General features: G+C 47.7%; 1 protein-coding gene across 5 annotated transcripts in view; it reads left to right on the top strand.

Moving 5' to 3' along the window:
* Positions 1-17,876, top strand: part of LOC133352063 (single-stranded DNA-binding protein 3-like) — a 159,015-nt gene that overhangs the window by 120,604 nt on the left and 20,535 nt on the right. For 3 of the 5 annotated variants that reach the window (XM_061567794.1, XM_061567798.1, XM_061567793.1), the window contains 2 exons: positions 14,080-14,184; positions 14,722-14,808. The exons of 1 other annotated variant lie outside the window; for it this stretch is intronic. In XM_061567794.1, the coding sequence (XP_061423778.1) occupies positions 14,080-14,184; positions 14,722-14,808 (192 nt within the window). The remainder of the gene's footprint in view (positions 1-14,079; positions 14,185-14,721; positions 14,809-17,876) is intronic. One more of the 5 variants, XM_061567795.1, reaches the window with a different exon arrangement.

Genomic DNA, 17,876 nt, shown 5'->3' with positions numbered 1-17,876 from the left:
AATTCTGTGCCGTAACACTTTCCAGGGAAATGAGGGAGTTCAACCGTGCACTTAGTGCAAACTGGCCTAATGGCGAGTGCGCTAATTACCAGAAGCCCACTGAACCCATTACACCCTATAGTAGTAGTAGTGTACATACACACGTGTGCATTCACCAGTGGGGCGAACTCAGGCCGCCGGGTTCATTAGCACGGTGCCCTAATAGCTACGCCACCACTGCCCCTGAATATAGTATTTTTTTCCTCTCTCCAAATATGACTCATGCGATGCTGTGCTGTATTTAAGAGTACTATAATACAGTACATATAATGTGAAAATCAATGCACCACCATCCTGCCGTGCGTACAGTGATTCTGTCTGTGAATTATAAATGCAGTTACAGTCCCACACAATATGGCGCATGGAGCCATAAGGGTCGTGACTGTGGTGGTCCCAACTCCTATAGCCGCTGTCCAAACAGTGGCTATCGCCTCGCACTCTCCCCCCCCCCCCCCCACAATTCGACTGCGGCGGTGGATGGTAATTAGTGGTGGAAGAAAAATATGGACATCTTTGTTAGAATAGGCAAAATGGCCACATTAAATTTCACGCCAATATTAGCCGCCATATGACTGTCGGGAAACCCAGATTATCATTAACCCTTTTAGCGCCGGGAATGGCTGTGAATATGCTAAAGTGGAGAGAAGCCAGGTCTATAGCATCGTTATTCTAATTGTTAAACTGATTTCAAACTGCTAATTATATTTATATTGTATTATCGGTTAGTTCTGTGGCAGTTGATTTGTTGTTTTTGTTTAATGAATTACACGATGGATTTGAATTGCAATTCCATTTTATTAAAATGGCAAACTGAGGTTCACATTTTCAAATAAAAACGGCAGTGCAGCGTTATGGAAATAAAGACCACAGGGTTTTTGCAGAGCAGTACCAACCTAGCGCCTAGCCCTGGAAGGTTAAAGAAAGCATGGCTTTAGTGTACATTTTGTTTTTCTTCTTTCCATGTTTTAATTTAACCGATCTGAACCGTTGCCGTGCTGTCCAGAGCCATGCCTTCTGCGCCTCTGCAGCAACAGCGGCTGAATTACAAAAGATCAATATGGCTGTCCAGTGTCTTTCCGGGTTGTAGCACGTGCAGTCCGCCATGGTGTCCGATGTTATTGCGCACCGTGTGCCGAAGAAGCTCCTGGCACGCGGAGCGAAACGTCGGACAACGACGCGACCCCGAAAACACAACGGAGGCACTTCGCAGCGCAGCCGCGAAAAAACCCACGCAAGTCGATCGTGGTGACAGCTACCTCGACAAAAACACCGTTGAGCATACGTACGACATCAGTCTCTTCAACTACTCCAATAAGAGACAGCAATATTTAAACTGACTTTTTGAGGGTGTGCAGTGTACAAGTGGAGTTGGCGAATCGCACATCGTGGATGTGTTGGTTTTGCGTCTGGGCCACGATTGGAGTGAGACACCCACCTGCTGGGGGCAAGGTGCGCTGCTTGCTTTGCTGACTCGGGGCAGTTAGAGACGACCGGCTCACTGCCGACTGTCCCAAGTCAGTGGACATCGTGCACAGGCGTCCGCTTAGCAGTTTCGTTGTTTTGTACGCAATGCAGTAGAGCAGTGGTTCTTAACCTTCACTGCAGCCTGCATCCCTTTGGTGCTCAGGGCATCTCGCACCCCAGGTTAAGAACCACTCTGCAGTAGAGCATGGTTAGAAGCACACCTGCTTTGGAGACAGGTCGGGTGTGCGTACATCCAATGTGATTGTATCAGAAGCTGCCGTTCGTCTTCCACCAGCTGCCTACCAGCATAATGTGAAGACGTGTTGCTTTTATTAGAACTGTGCTTGTATAACATATACTTATATTCAGTATATATTCACAAATATATTCTGGTTTAACCTGAAATGACTGGATCATCCTCAAAGAGTCATGGAAATCCGGTTAGGCTTTCAAGATATTGAACATTAGTAAAAAATATATATTTTACATAGTATAATGACATTTGTGTCAGCATCCAGATAAGAAAGCAGATCCCACTTTTAAGGAGCACATGACACCGTGTGGTACAGAAAAGGTTTGTTTGGCATCTCAATTTGTCATCACATTTATCAATTACGATATTTCAGTTAATATTTTGTTATCTTTCTCAGTTTTCATCCCTATTGGGCGTTGGCATCACGTCACGAGTCGAAGTGTCCAATCGGATCGCTCGCAGAGCAGTGCAACCATTTTTGTTTCAGAGAATGACCCACAGAAGTGGATATCACGGAGTTACTTCTTGAGACCCCTTCAAGCGACCCCTGGTCCACACACAGTAGAGGGCAACACCTTCCTCACTAGCCTTGCCACTGAGAGGAATGTTTATCGTAGGACAGTCAAACCGATATAAATGTTATACTCTCAAAGCTGGAGTTTATCCAAAATTGAATGCAGAACCACATTTCATGTTCCGGGTTATTTATGCAGTCGTTGGTGGCTTGGCTAAGAGGAACTCGCAGCACTTGAGACCTCGGTTTAATCACGGGTGGCTGCCTGGAATCCAACTCAGGATCTTAGCAGATTTATTCAGACTTTAAGTTCCCAATTTTGTGATTTCTCAATTAAATGTGAATGTCCTGCTGTTTGTTGAAAAAAGCTAAAAGTGTGTCACTTGTTCATACACAGGTCATTATTTGTAGACAAGGTTGAATGTAATTTATCTCCACACTGAAATGCATTCTCAATCCCATATGCAAATAACAAACACCAAGTATGCGTACTTGTCTGAGAGGCTAGTGTTTTTTATAGCTGAGCGAGAATGTGGCTGAAATTCTACATTTTTGTTATCGTCTTCTTTGTTTGGCTCAGGTTTGTTCAGGTTTGCCGTGAATGTAAATGCATCTCGGCCAGGGAAACATGATAACAGAGGAGGAATACAGAATAAAAACATTGTAATTTGCACACAGCACTCACCACACGAAAAATGGTTGTCAATTTTTACGTTTTATGTTTTTGCATAACTTTAATTTGGAGCAATTTACTTGTTTTCTGTCCAGGTTGTATATTGTCACTTATTTACAATAAATGCAAATAAAGTAACCGACCATTAAATTAGCGTGACCATCAAGAGCACTTACAGCTATATCTTTCTGTGTCTCCGCGTCTGTCTGTCTCCTGCTTGTTTCTGTCTGAGAGACACAAGGAGGAGCCCCAGAAATGGAGATTCATGTATGGAGATAGAGACACAAAAAAGACAAAGACCCCCCGTGTAGCCTTACAGACTGTTGGGGCAAGTGCTGTTAGCAAGCATCTTTAAAGGCCGGAACGGTACACTGAGGGGGTGGGTGGCTAGCACCACACCCGACCGCCTTTGTCTCCCTAGTGGTGATGTTTAGACACCGCACCAGATACTCATTTGAGGTTGAGTCGACCGAGGGGAGTCCCCGGACCGGTTAAAATAATTAATCATCACTGGTGTTGGCCATGAGCGGGAATCGAACTCGCGTTGCCAGGTTCGTAGCACTGACCGCCACACTACTGCTGTAGAGATAGACAACCATGGAGACACACACAAACATGCAGACAGAGAGAGACACGGAGACACACGCAGACACGCACACACACAGACATGCAGACAGGTGAGACACGGAGACACGCACACACACAGACATGCAGACAGAGAAAGACACGGAGACACGCAGACACGCACACGCACAGATATGCAGACAGAGACAGACACGGAGACACACGCAGACACGCACACACACAGACATGCAGACAGAGACAGACACGGAGACACACGCAGACAAGCTCACACACAGACATGCAGACAGAGACCGATACGGAGACACATGGAGACACGCACACACACAGACATGCAGACAGAGACAGACACGGGGACACACGGAGACACGCGGAGACACGCACACACACATGCATGCAGACAGACAGAGAGAGACATGGAGACACGCACACACACAGACATGCAGGCAGACACAGACACAGTGATGCAGACAGACACGGACACACACAAAGACACACGTGGACACACAGACACATTGTCACTAATCTCGTAATTTTTTCCTACTTATCTTACCAATTAAACAAAATTATGTTCAAACAAACTTGTGGAACTAATTACTGTATTTTATCTTCAAAACTATATATTTTTTAAACTGTCCCATAAGCAGTAGTGTTCACATTCATATTCCCACTCAGCAGTTGTGGATGTCTCGATGTTTTGTGATGCACGTTGCAAGTAGGTGATGCCTCTTGGTTGAAGGAGCTATCATCACATAAGCAATTACAATCTCCAGAACCGTGTCTTAGAACGTAGTCTCATCCACGCCATTGTTTTACCTAGCTCCTGCCTACAAAATAAATATGGACTCTATAGTATGTAGGGTGTCTAGTAGATACTACTGACTCTATAGTGTGTAGTGTGTGTAGTAGATACTACTGACTCTATTGTATGTAGGGTGTGTAGTAGATATTACTGACTCTATGGTATGTAGGGTGTGTAGTAGATATTACTGACTCTATTGTATGTAGGGTGTCTAGTAGATACTACTGACTCTATAGTGTGTAGTGTGTGCAGTAGATACTACTGACTCTATAGTGTGTAGTGTGTGTAGTAGATACTACTGACTCTATTGTATGTAGGGTGTGTAGTAGATATTACTGACTCTATAGTATGTAGGGTGTCTAGTAGATACTACTGACTCTATAGTGTGTAGTGTATGTAGTAGATACTACTGACTCTATAGTATGTAGGGTGTGTAGTAGATACTACTGACTCTATAGTATGTAGGGTGTCTAGTAGATACTGCTGACTCTATAGTGTGTAGTGTGTGTAGTAGATACTGCTGACTCTATTGTATGTAGGGTGTGTAGTAGATACTACTGACTATTGTATGTAGGGTGTGAATCAACTACTACTGACTATTGCATGTAGAGTATGTAGTAGATACTACTGACTATTGTATCTAGTAGGGTGTGTAGTAGGTATATTTATATATATTTATTTTCTTTTCGTGGGGGGGGGGAGTTAAACTTTTTTTGGGGGGTCGACAATTATTGTAAACCTGTTGGATGGTCCACTTTCTATAACTTTTTGATTCAGGACCTTCTGAAAGGCTCTCTTATAATTTAGTTGACGGACAAACGGAACGCCGGGCTTTTTTAAGGATTAACTTTTTGGCACGGCCAATGAATCCCGTCAAATGTTTCAGCTCGTACCGAAAGCATTTTATGCACAGACTGTGTCCAATCCGTGTGTCCAACCCGTATATATTTGGGGCGCCGTGAATGGCGAGATGGTAACTGCCTCCCCTGGTCTGCAGGAAGTCACGGGGGGTTCAATCCCGACCCTGACGCCTGCTGTATACATGGAGTTTGCATGTTCTCCCCATGGTGGCGTGGATTTTTCTCCGAGTCCTCCAGTGTTTTCCTCCACATTTATCAATCAACGTCACGCGTTTCGAGTATTTGGCTGCCGTGAATTTCCACGTGATGATGATGACAAGCCACCTCGTTGAGCTGTCACTTGTGGCGAGGTCGCTTCTGAAAATAAGCTACGTATCTCAGTGGACTTTATCTGGTAAAATAAAAAAAAATTGTAAATAGCAATAGCAAATATTTAGCTGAGCGCGGTTCTGAGGGATGATATTTTCCACGCTGACATGCAGCGAGGAGGGCGACCCAGAGGGGGAATAACATCTCGTTTCAGAGGTGTCTTGAAGTTACTCTCAACATCGTCCCATCGTTTGAATTAACTTTTGTTCTTCATTGGGCTGCACGCAGCCGTGATGCCCGTTTTTTTTAAAGATTCACTCATCTTCACGTCTTTGGAGCAGTCAAGAGATTGTGCTGGGATAGACCATGAGATAATGTATGGTAGACATGTTCATTGATGTACGTATGCACGTTGAACTTCTTTCGCGCCGTACGTAGCCAGCCGTGCTAATCGAGGATGTGGGGGAAGGACAACAAACTAACACACACAAAAATAAGTTCTAAAGAAATTAGTTTTCAATCTATGTCGTGATGTTGCCACGAGTGAATGCTTCTCGTACGCGTCAATCAAAGTTGCGTCGGTAATACACTCCACCACAACCAAATGTAATGATTACATCCTGAGTTTCATTTGAAAGTCACGTCAAACGTCAGCGGAACAAGAACCAGCGAGTCGACGTCAACTAACCTACGGTTAGAGAAGTGGTTTTATTTTTATTATTTTATTATTTCCCTTCTACGTGACTTTACCGAAAGAACCAAGAATATGAATCCCTGCAAGCACGAAAGCTTTACATCGAAATGGTTTACCTCTGTTCACCCACATTTGCCCTCGACTCCCATACGGATTTTAATCGTATATTCTCATGCAATACCGATATTAATCGCACAAAAACACTTAACACCTTAAATTTCGATTTAGAACTAATACTGCCTTAAAATGAAATATGGACGGCGTTCTGAGCAATGGCCCTTCTTCAGAGCACAAACTGTTGATCAATGGCCAATTAAAAAACTGTTCATCAGAAAAATATTAAAAAATATATATATAAATATCGGTCCCATGATGTGAAGTGAAGTCTCCAGCTCTTGTTATCTCTGGCCCATGTGCTATGAGGAAGGGCCGTTGCCTGAAACGTCGTCCTATTATATCCTTTTAAGGCCATACACACACATGCGCGACGTTGTTACTGACGAATGTGTTGAGTTTGAATTGTGCTTCAGCGCCGCTGCCAACCAACGCAGCAACATCACCAGCAGATAATTCGTTGTATATTATCGGCACGGTGTCCGAGTTGTCGGTGGGTTTTTGTGAGATTGTCGGCACGGTGCGTTTGTCGGAATGCCCCCTTAGAGGTCCCCTCGTCCTGCTTCTTCCTTTGGCTGGGGTTGTGGAGAGGTGGCTGCTGCTGCTGCTGCTGCAGCAGAAGGAGAGGAAGCTGCTCTCATCTGCCAGCGAGTAAATGACAGTCTGATGTGGAGCAGCTTTTCTTAGAAATGCTAATGATCTTGCGCGTGCGTGCACACGCACCCACATGTATGTGTGTGTGTGTCGGTGCATGCACGAGCATGTGTGTGCCATATTGCACATGTCCGCTGTTATGCCCGAGTCGTGGTTGAGCCTTTACGTATGTACACGAGTGAGTGTGTGTATGTACACGAGTGTGTGTGTGTATGTACACGAGTGAGTGTGTGTATGTACACGAGTGTGTGTGTGTATGTACACGTGTGTTTGTATGCGGCCGGGCACGGTGCTGGCCACCCACCCCCTCTTGTGCCGTTCCGGCCTTCGTAGGTGCTCGCTAACAGCACTTGCCCTAACAGTCTGTTACAGGCTATACAGGGGATCTTTTAATGCGCATGTACACGTGTGTGTGCGTGTGTTTGCGACTGTAGAATTCAGTTCAGCGTCCTTTATTCGTGCCAGTTGCAGCCTGTGGAGATTTGTTTTCGGTTGTTGTAACGCGTGGCAGACCATAGCGCGTGGACCGTGGCTTCAACACGGCCATTCCTTCAGTTTTATTTCTCAATTTGCAGAACTCTATTTGCAGATAATTTTTTGGAACTTGAGGTTGGCCCTGTGGCACCACGTCTTCCTTGTGACATTGTTTCGTACTAAATCCTTCACCAACGGTCAAGTCTCTTCGCAGGACAACCGCTGATGATTTGGTACTCATTTTATTGACCCCAGAGGGATGATGGGCTTAGTGAGCCCCAGCCGAGGTTTCAACTCACGTGCTGTACTTGTGAGTGTAAATCTTCGTGCTGACAGTGTGTTTTGGTTTTAGGCACGTAATGAATTATTCAATCTCCTCCATCTTGAATCAAAGACCCCAGTCACATTTGATTGTCTAGCTAACGTTATTTATTTATACCATGTCATTGCTATTGTCTCTTGCCTTTTCTGCCCAATTTGAACTTGGCGTCGCGGCCCAAATTTGCCAGATGTGATCAAATTTGCCAAATGTACTCAATTGGAATTGCACACATAGTAATCATCGCCACCCACTGTGAAAATACTGCAGAAAATGTCCGTGAAAAGTAGCTCCTTCCTTCCAGGATAGCCTTGCCTTATTAGAATGGCTTGAATACCTAAACGGACAAAATTATGATTCATTATTTGTATTTAATCTGAATAGGCTCATGATAGTAGTAGTAGATCAGCCTGAAGGTTTTCAAGGCAGCTGAGATGTCCTCTCAAGAGACCCCATGCCTCACAGCCACAGGGAAGCGATGGCTATGTGACTTCAGATGCGGTCACATATAGACGCTGTGTACATTCAAATCATAGTGTACTGTCTTGGACTTTATATTTTAACATTGTTCTGTGTAGAGAGCCACAGCCCAGGCAGCTTTCGATTGGCCTTACGCATCTGATGAAACACGGATTTCAGCTCATCCTATGCAGAGAGGCATCATTGACAGGCCATCCCATGGAACACAGCCAACCAATGCCACAGTCTAAACCGCAATGTAAAATACAAATTAAATGCCGTCTTGCACCAGTTTCTACAATAATTGGAGAAATTTTCCAGTGGATTTTTTTTTTACTCAACCCGCTACAACAAGGAGGACCTGCTTAATAGGTCATGCATGATAGAGTGCAATTAAGTAAGACAGGATATGATAACAAATATTTAGCTTGTACTTGTGGCTCTATGCATAATACAGTATCGGGTTCAGGAATTCATGCTTGGTGCATTATCACAAATGCATCATCTTAATGCCTTATTGGGTAATAATGCAAAAAGAATAACATAGCATGTCCCTAATTAAACCACTGCAGGCATGATGGAGCAGACACGTAATTATATCACACAGCCTCCATAAATACAGAGTTATCTGAGACGGGCACACAGCAAAATGTGAAGTTCATCATTTGTATGATATTTCTCACGTAATATCATTCAACGAACATCACAATGCCCGCATGCGCGTGCATGCGAGTATTGAAGGCGGCGCGGTCGTGCGGAGGTTAACGAACTGTTGCTGCAAACCCGGCAGCCACAGCTCAAAGTCGGCGGTGGCTTTCTGCGCAAGTCGTTGGTGGTCAGGCTGAGACCATTAGCTCACTCCCCTTGCCTGGATCGGAGCCCCAGGTCTGAGGGCTCTGACCTCTGAGTCAGTGCCGACGGGAAGGGAGTTTCGCGACAATTGTGTCATCCACCAACCCTCGCACGCGCTGGCGTGCGCTACCACTGCCTGGATACAACCGCGGACACCGGTGCAGTGGTATATTTCTAATGCAGAATTCTACAAAGAAACAGCAATTAAAACGAGACTGAAGAAAAAAACTGATTCTTGTATCGAACCGTCGGCCTGAATCGCGACAATTTATAAAAAAAATTGCGGCGCGTGTGAATCGTGCCGTGAACACGTTGGATCAGGCTTTGTTTTTTTAGCCGTCGTGAGGAGTGCCGATGCAGGTTTACGCTCTCAGCGAAGTCCCAGTGATGCATGGGGTCACAAAATGCGGGCGCGATAACGCCCCCCGTGCAGTCCATTACATCAGGAGTGTGCGTGCGCGTCTCCGCTTTTACAAGTGTCCCTGCTGTTTGTGTTTGTACCGTGATCCTCGTGACCCAGCGTTCATTGCTGGTCATGCGACCTGCAGCAATTGCCCAGATATTATACGGCACTGGCCGTGGGGTCAATGTTGTTCCAGCGTAGGCCTAAATTTATCCCAATGCATTACGTTAACCGCGTGGTGTCTCAACCCAGCCGCGGCCTCTTCGCCGATGTGGTTAACTTGCTCCGCTGTCAGCGCGCAGCCTTTGTGCATCACGCAAAATCCATCGGCATTTCCCGAACAAGTGCATTGTGGTCCTCTTGTCTTAGACCACCATCGCGATGTGGAGCAAACGTGACCGACTGCGAGCGGCAGCAGCAGTGGTAAACAACTGTGGACCGGTTTCACTCTTATTAGGACCCATCAGCGCAGTATAGTCACCAATGCTCACTGCTGCAAAGTCTGCCTCGGCTTGCTTCGATGACGTTTCAGTTTATGTGCGCGTGCATTGACTGTGGGTGTCCGTACCCAGCGTGTACCTGGCCAGCGTGTGCGCACATCGTGTCTCGGAGAAGCTTCAAGTACACGAGCAACGTGTGCATCATCTCCTTAGTAGCCTGGTTGTCACGGCGACCGCGTGCTTTGTCACCGCGTAGATTAGTGTGGAGCAGTGTAGTCACTTAATGACGAATGTAAAGTGGACCATCTGCTTTCAGGTTGGAATTAAGACCCTCTGACATAATGTGATGTCACGCTCCATTTCGCTCCGTGAATTTCCTCCTCTCGCCCCTCGACGCGCACTTCGCGTTACATTTCCTCAAGTCTTCCGTGAAAAGTAGACGTTGCGGTGGGATATCACGTGGTTAAATAAAGACATCGGTCTCTCGGGTAATGAAATTATTATAATAACCATCGTTGACTTGACGTGTTTGGCAAATTCCTTGTTTGTGCTCTGCGTCTCTCCCCCCTGTACTTAGTGTCCTCCACCCCGCCTCGGCACGTTGTGTTGACTCCGGGTCACAGCCGCGCGCGCGGTGCGCGTTTTGGTAATGCGCCGTCAGTTCGAGGAGAGCATCGTAGCTCGTGTTGTACGGAGCCCCCTCTAAGGGTGCCTGGGTGTGATCGTCGACAGCTCTCTCCAGCCGGTGGGGTGTGGGGGGAGCGATGATGATGACGATGTTGTTCGTTGCTTGCAGCGTCGGCTCGCAATCGGGAAAGGTTCATATCACAGTCGGGGGTCGACTCGGCTCATCATCCGTGTTGGGTAGATAAAATATGTACTACGTTATCGGAAGCCGTCACTGACCGTACTCTTGGGGAGACAAATCTCCGCGTTAGAAACGCGATGTGCACTTTACACTGCAGGATGGTCCTGAAATTGTAAACTTTAAGTTGAGCCCTAACATGAATACAATAAAAAAACATTAAATGTATTTCCCCCTATCAATAAGGTACCACCCCCTCCCTCTTGTATCCACCACTGGCTGAAGGCCGCCAGTAGGGTCTGAGTTTTGCCTGAGCGCTTCAGCAGGGAGACATCGACGTGGCTCGATATGAGAAGCCGTGGAGAAGCGACTTGTAACTGAGGTGGTTTGTCGCTTGAGACACAGAACTGTTGTGTTTACTTGGGCCCTCTGTTCGTTAATGCCTCTTGGGGTCGAGTCTAACCCGGACCGGAACTCATCCGATCTCGCGAGCTAAGCAGGCACGAGCCTGGCTAGCGGTGAGTAGGAGACCGCCCGTGGCTGACGGCTGTCGGCTGTCATCGGCCATAGACTGGAGAGGCTGCGGTGGGCAGCAAAGGGCAGTGCATCACAATGCATTTGTGCACAGTACTTCTATGCTCCCACGTTTATACTTGACCAACCCACACGGATCAGCGTGGTGAAGTATGGTCAAATAAGCCCTTCCGGCCGCACGGAGAGGTCATGCCCTGTAATGTGCAGTAATGTAAAAACTATTTTAATAATTTAGTTCCAAAATGAAGTTATAAAACACAGCTGTTGACTCGCGTAGTTAGCTACGTAAGTGGTATTAATAATACTCTTTGGTTCTTTCGGTAAAGTCACGTAGGTAGAAAAATTTAATAAAATAAAAAATAAACATATCACGACGTTTTGATCGCAACACAAGCGTTCGTCCTCAGGCTGGAAAAAACAAATCGCCGGAGTGGAACTTCTGAACCAGCCAACAGTTCCGCTGCTGGATTATTTTTTCCCGCCTGAGGGTGACCGCTTGTGTTGCGATCGAAACGTCGTGATGTGTTATTTTTTATTTTATTCAATGTTGTCTACCTACGTGACTTTACCGAAAGAACCAAAGAGTATGGTTTCCTGCAGTCACGAAAGCTTCAAATCAAGATTGAAGCGGCATTAAAATAAGCACACCAACGCTGTAAAATGAAAGCACTATATTAAACAACTTAAATTACACAGATAAATAAACAATTATAATAACTAGCTAAATGAATTCCATGAATTGTACTGTTAGGTTAACTATAATATACCGCCTCTAAGAATAATGTCTACAGCACTGTAATGTAATTATTGGATACAGAAACGGTCCACAAATATTATATTAAATGTCCTGGTACATTATCAAACGTCGATATATTCATTTTCTCCAATATTGTTTACAATTGCGCCAGACCGGACAATATATATGTATAACGCATGCTCTGACCGTATCTGCAACAAGCAAGCGAACGCGTCACCGACCCCCTTGAACCACGGGTTTGAAGCATCGCAGAACAGCGTTCAACCTTCCCCTCGGAGTAATGGTGACGCATTCTTTTGAATCGCTGGCTGCTGTCAAGAAACGTGGCCCAAAGTTGTGAAACATAGTCAAATGAGCAATTTGAAAGGTGTTCCAAAATCAAGAGTGACTGGGTGGCTCCATGCCAGCATCACACAGATAAATAAACTCCCACAAGAGATGAAACCAGATTTTCATGTGGGCTGAGTTGGATGATATTGGCCTACACACCATTAATTAGGATAACAATCACTTTTCTTAAAACTTACTTTTGTGTTTAAACTCGGGGTATCTTGGCAGGCTATCCAAGCATATACACAGCTAGGATAGGCCGTGATAATGTGGTAGTTAAGATATAGCCCGAAGGAAGTTAAGTTAAGGCCTATAACAAACCGTTCAGATCATGAGGCAATACATATTTATATATGTGTGTGTGTTAATTGTACTCCGCACCTGCTGTAGTTCACCTGAAACAACTCAAACTAATCGTTATGCTTAACTAAAGAAGTTAAAACTTGTGGCACGCATCCAAAAAAGACGTGGATATGCGTGTGTGTGTGGGGATCAGTGGCTGGGTCATGTAGCCCGCATGCCCAGCCACCGCTGCCTAAACAGCTTTTGTTCGGCCGGATCGAGGCTAAACGGGCGTCGCACGGACTAGAGAAGAGATGAAGTGACGTGGTACAGGAGGATGTGGAGCTGAGTGGACTTGCCGATGACCGGTACCAGCGGTGTCAAGATCGGCCTCTGTGGAGGAGGCTCGTGAAGGACGCTACTGGGCAGTTGGAGGCAGTCGCCCTCCAACAACAACGGAGGGCAGAGGAGCGTTGCTCACAACAATGAGCGGAGTGCCGGGTGTCTAAAACACAGCAAGTTGGCACAGTAGGGGGCACAGGTGGTGCATCTGACAGTCATCTCAGTCAGTCAACCCATGGTACCTGGGTTTGCCCCATGACATCCTGTCAGTGGGCGTTCGACACTTTACGCGGCCTTACGTGCACTTAGCCGGGCACAAGCGCCGTGGGGATGTCACCGCCACTTAGTGGCAAGTGGCGGTTGTTGTTGGGACGGTAGTGTAGCGGTTAGCGCTACGCTGCACTATGAACTTGGCGACCCGAGTTCGATTACCCCTCGCGGCCACCACCAGTGACGATTATCTGAACCGGTCCTGGGCCTCCCCTAGGTCGATTCAGCCTGAGTACCTGGTGCGGTGTGTAAACATCTCCACCGGGGAGACAGAGCGGTCTGGCGTGGTGCTGGCCACCCACCCCCTCGTGTGTGGTGCCGGCCTTTATAGGTGCTCGAGCCTTTGCCCCAGCAGTCTGTTCGTCTGTGTGTTTATTCTGTGCACACATGTGCAGTATCTGTGCGTGAGAACGGTGGTGCAGTGCGCACTGCAGTATGAACTCGGCAAGCTGAGTTCAATTCCTGGCTCTAAACATAATCGGTGCCAAATGGTGTCCGATCCTGTTTTGGACCTCCGCTAGGTACACTCAGCCTTAATCCTGCTGCAGGCTCGCAAAGGCGACTCTCGGTTGCAGCTCTCCCTGTACGGCACAAAGTGAACGCGCTTCGGCCTACAAGCGGGCATTTTTTTGCCGGTGGGCAGCGAAGTTGCTTCGTGGTTTTTCCAATTCAGCAAATTTGCAAGTAATCTATCAAATTTGTAGCATAGAGGCAAGCCCGGCGCGCTCTTATTCCTCCCGCCGGCTTGCGCTCCCAAGTCGCAGCGAGCGCTCGCAACAACCAGCGTCGCTTACGCTCCGCGCCGCGGTCGGACCGAGCTGACGTGGAGACCTCCGTGTTGTGTCCGACCACAGAGCGCAGCGGCGGCAGCCGCGGCAGCGGCCCAGAGCCCAGTGCTGGGAAATCTTCCCCCAAATGACGGCATGCCCAGCGGACCGCTCCCGCCCGGCTTCTTCCCGGTACGCACCCCACGCACGGCACCCCCGGGGACGCGGGTCGCGTGCTCGGGAGACGCGAGCACGCGTGGTCTACGCCTGCTCGGGTAGCCGCGGTGTCGGCGTGACCACCTGTGGGAAAGCTACCAAACGTCCCAATTTGGTTGAACGCGTAGTAGGCTTTCGCGACCAATATCCGTAATAAAGGGGGTTTTTTTTGTTTGGTTGGGTCTCGATTTGGGGGGGGGGGTGGGGGGGAGTGCGATTACGTGGTCTGTGACGTCTGAAATCCACGCGTTCCTCTTTCCATCCGGGCGTAATTCCAAGCATGCATCTCTCCGGGCTTCTTGGCGCACTTTTCACTTTTTGTTTATTTACTTTTGTAAGTCAACGCCCATGTTTCTGCATCGTGCGTCGTGTCCTAGCAAGTAGCATCCACCGTTAGTTTATTTGACTAAAATGGAGGCTTTTTTTAGACGTGAAAATTGCGGCTTGCGTGCGTGCGAGCGTGCGTTTCTTTTTTACGAAATAATAATACCGATGGTAATCGTGTGTTTACAGGGCCCCCCAGGCTCACAGATGTCTCCACACGGGCACCCGGCTCCTCCCCACACACCCAACAACCCCATAATGGGACCGCACGGACAAGTGAGGCTCCTAATGAACCCGCACACCCAGCTCTAGCGCACGTCGCGACCCGGCCGCTCGTGTTGATCTCGCTCTTCCGGCGGCTCATTGTCGCACGGTATTAAAACAAAAAATCATCGTCGATCGCAACGCATCCCAACTGTGCCGTTTGAACCACGTGGTCAACGAGGCTCATTTTGTCGTGGGAGTGATCCCACACCCAACAGCACCTACAGGCATTTCCATATCACTGTCACAACGATGGTGAAGGCAGAGGGGGTAACTGTGCAGCCCCGGAAATGTCTTGCTTACGACACTGCTGGCGGAAGGGCCTCCAGATCTGGAGAGCCCCTCTGGAGGGTGTTTTGGCCTTCTCTTCCGTGCAGGCCAGGCATCTTGGAAGAGGTGGGAATACCCACAATTTACCCCACCACACACGACCCCCCGATCAAATTACTGTGCTGCGTCCATTTAGATTGCAGGGTGGACAGAGGTAGAGGGGATTTATTCATGGCGATAAAATGAGTACTACCTTCTTCTTGGTTCTTTCGGTAAAGTCACGTAACTTTACCGAAAGAACCAAGAAGATGAATCCCTGCAGTCACGAAAGCTTTAAATCGAAAGAGTACTACCTTGTGGAAAAGTCCTTTGTATAGGCTGGCGCCTGTCACAGGAACGTGGAATTTCCACCACTGGCTCGGGCTCCCGGTGGTGGTGAGTGCTGTGCCAGTGCTTGTTTGAGCAGAGAGACAATTTGGCTTAAATGTGTTCGTGCAGCCATTGGTGACTGACCTGAGATCAACAATTCACAACACTTCAGAACCCAGGTTGATTGTGGGCAGCCGATTCCAGATGTGAACCCAGCGTCGATCATCTCATTTGCTCCGATGTCCTGAACCAGCCGACCACACAGCGTCCTCATGGCCACCACCAAATGTTTCACCACGACATTCCTTTCAAGCTGCATGAATATTTAATTCGAAAAAGTTATAACACGAGCATAAATATAATAATAACTACAAATAATACAATTGATATGAATTTTTAAAAGCAGAAACTCGTAGACAGTAAAGCAAAACATGGTGAACTCAAATTAGGCCGCTGGGTATCCGAGTGATTGCTTGGAAACAAGTTGTTAATTTCCCGCAGTCACCGACTGTTTTTCCCCAGCGCATTAGTGTGCAAGTGTGCCCCATTGTAAGCCATGTAATATCCTGAATAGCGTCCTCAACTTCACACTTACCCAATGGCGAATGGTGAAATACAGTGTACAGTAAATGTTCTGGGTAAAAGCAGAAACACACCTGCATGTCGGCAGGGCCTCAGCTGGTCAGAATGAAAATAAATTGAGTTCCCGAAGAAGCTCCCACGGAGCTTGTCGAGCGAAACGTCGGACATCGCGCCGAACAGCACGCGGCACGACCCGAGCACGCATCGGAGAGCGGTGCGGCACAACCGCGAACACCTCGGCCAGCGTACCTCATTGCAAGGCCCGCGGGCCACTGGCGGCCCCTGGTGGCCTTTAGTGCGGCCCCTGACGTGCGGCCTCCCACAGTACACAAAGAGTGAACACACCACCCATTATCATCGTCGTGCTGCTGTCAAACCCCCAATGGATTTTAAATGTGTGGCAGCCCTCACACTGATGATGTCTTATCCGCGAAAGTGCCTCCTCCCTGAAAATTCGTGAACTCTGACCTACGCAGCGGTTAAATGAAGGGCATTAACTTTAAATAAATTGGCTGGTGCATTTGTACCAAAATGAGCCCTCCGCTTGCTCTGCTTGATGCGTTTGAGCTGCTTGATGCTGCGGTTTTCACTGCTGCCCCTTTGCCGTGTAAACAAAACGTACGCGCTCGCCCGCGTGGGCTGGTATGCTAACTGCATTGGGGGGCAACGTTGCTGCTGTTGCGTTTAATCATCCCAATAGAGTCATTTGCAAGCCATGCTTTGAGCGCTGGAACGTTCCGCTGGTATCTGTAACAAGTGCGCGACTTTGTGGCTCGTGGATTACGTAACGCTTCCCAATGCGCGTTCGTCCGTGCACGGATTCAAATCAGCAATAGGGAAGACAGCCGGTTCCAGTCCAAAACATGTTTGCATATTTGTTTATACGGAAGTCAATTTGGCCGGCTTTTTTAAAACCTAAGTCCCTAACAGCAACACAACGTTGCAGGTTCGTTCATCTTGCTTCACCTTTAGCTATTGTCCCCCCCCCGCTTCCACACATACGGACGGACAAACAGAGCTAATGCTTTAAGCCTTCGTTGGAAATCGTTAAAGAGGAAACACTGTAACCCCCCCAACCCACTCACAACCCGATTGACGCACGCGCTGTTAGCGAGAATATTTGTAATGCACCCTGCCCCATGAAGACATGTGACGGCCACTGTTTCTGTACAGCGCCTTGAGGTGTGGTCGGATCATCTCGCTACCGCCACGGTGGCTAGGAGATGTTAACTACCTCACCTGGTATACAGGAGGTCGTGGGTTCGACACCTGCTGTATATTTGGAGTTTGCGTGTTCTCCCTGTGGTCACGTGGATTTTTCTTCAGGTCCTCCGCGTTGAGAGTATTTGACTGCTATAAATGTCCACATGATGATAAGCCACTTCGATAAGCTATCAGTTGTGGCCAGGTCGCTTCTGAAAAGAGCTATATAGCTCAGTGGGCCCTCCCTCTTTAAATAAAAAAATATTTGTACTATTTTAAAAATAAAATCGCTTTAGTTTATTTCGACGATGCCGCCGCTCTGTTTAATGCAAATTCTATCCCGTTACTTCGCGTTATGGCCACAGCATTCTCCTGGCTGCCTCCATTGCCCCCAGCTGCTGGTTCAGATGCATCGCACCAGATTCGGGAGGGGGGGAGGCGCAAGCCAGGTTCGGGAATTGAACTCTGGTGCCGGGTCACTGCAATGATAGCGCAGTGATCGGCAGTGCTCCCACGTGCGCTGGGGCGTTGGCCGTGGTAATGTTTCACCCACTCGGCGGTTTGGTCAACGGTCCTGATTCAGGACTACGGTTCAGTTCAAGCGGCACCTGCTGGCCTACTGTTGTGCTGTTTTCACTGGCATCCACGTTCTGTTC

The sequence above is a fragment of the Lethenteron reissneri genome, chromosome 39, assembly GCF_015708825.2.
Source record: "Lethenteron reissneri isolate LAM-NWPU_2019-01 chromosome 39, ASM1570882v1, whole genome shotgun sequence".
Classification (NCBI taxonomy): domain Eukaryota; kingdom Metazoa; phylum Chordata; class Hyperoartia; order Petromyzontiformes; family Petromyzontidae; genus Lethenteron; species Lethenteron reissneri.
Note: the sequence above shows the minus strand (reverse complement) of the source record. Positions and strands in the feature narration are given on the sequence as shown.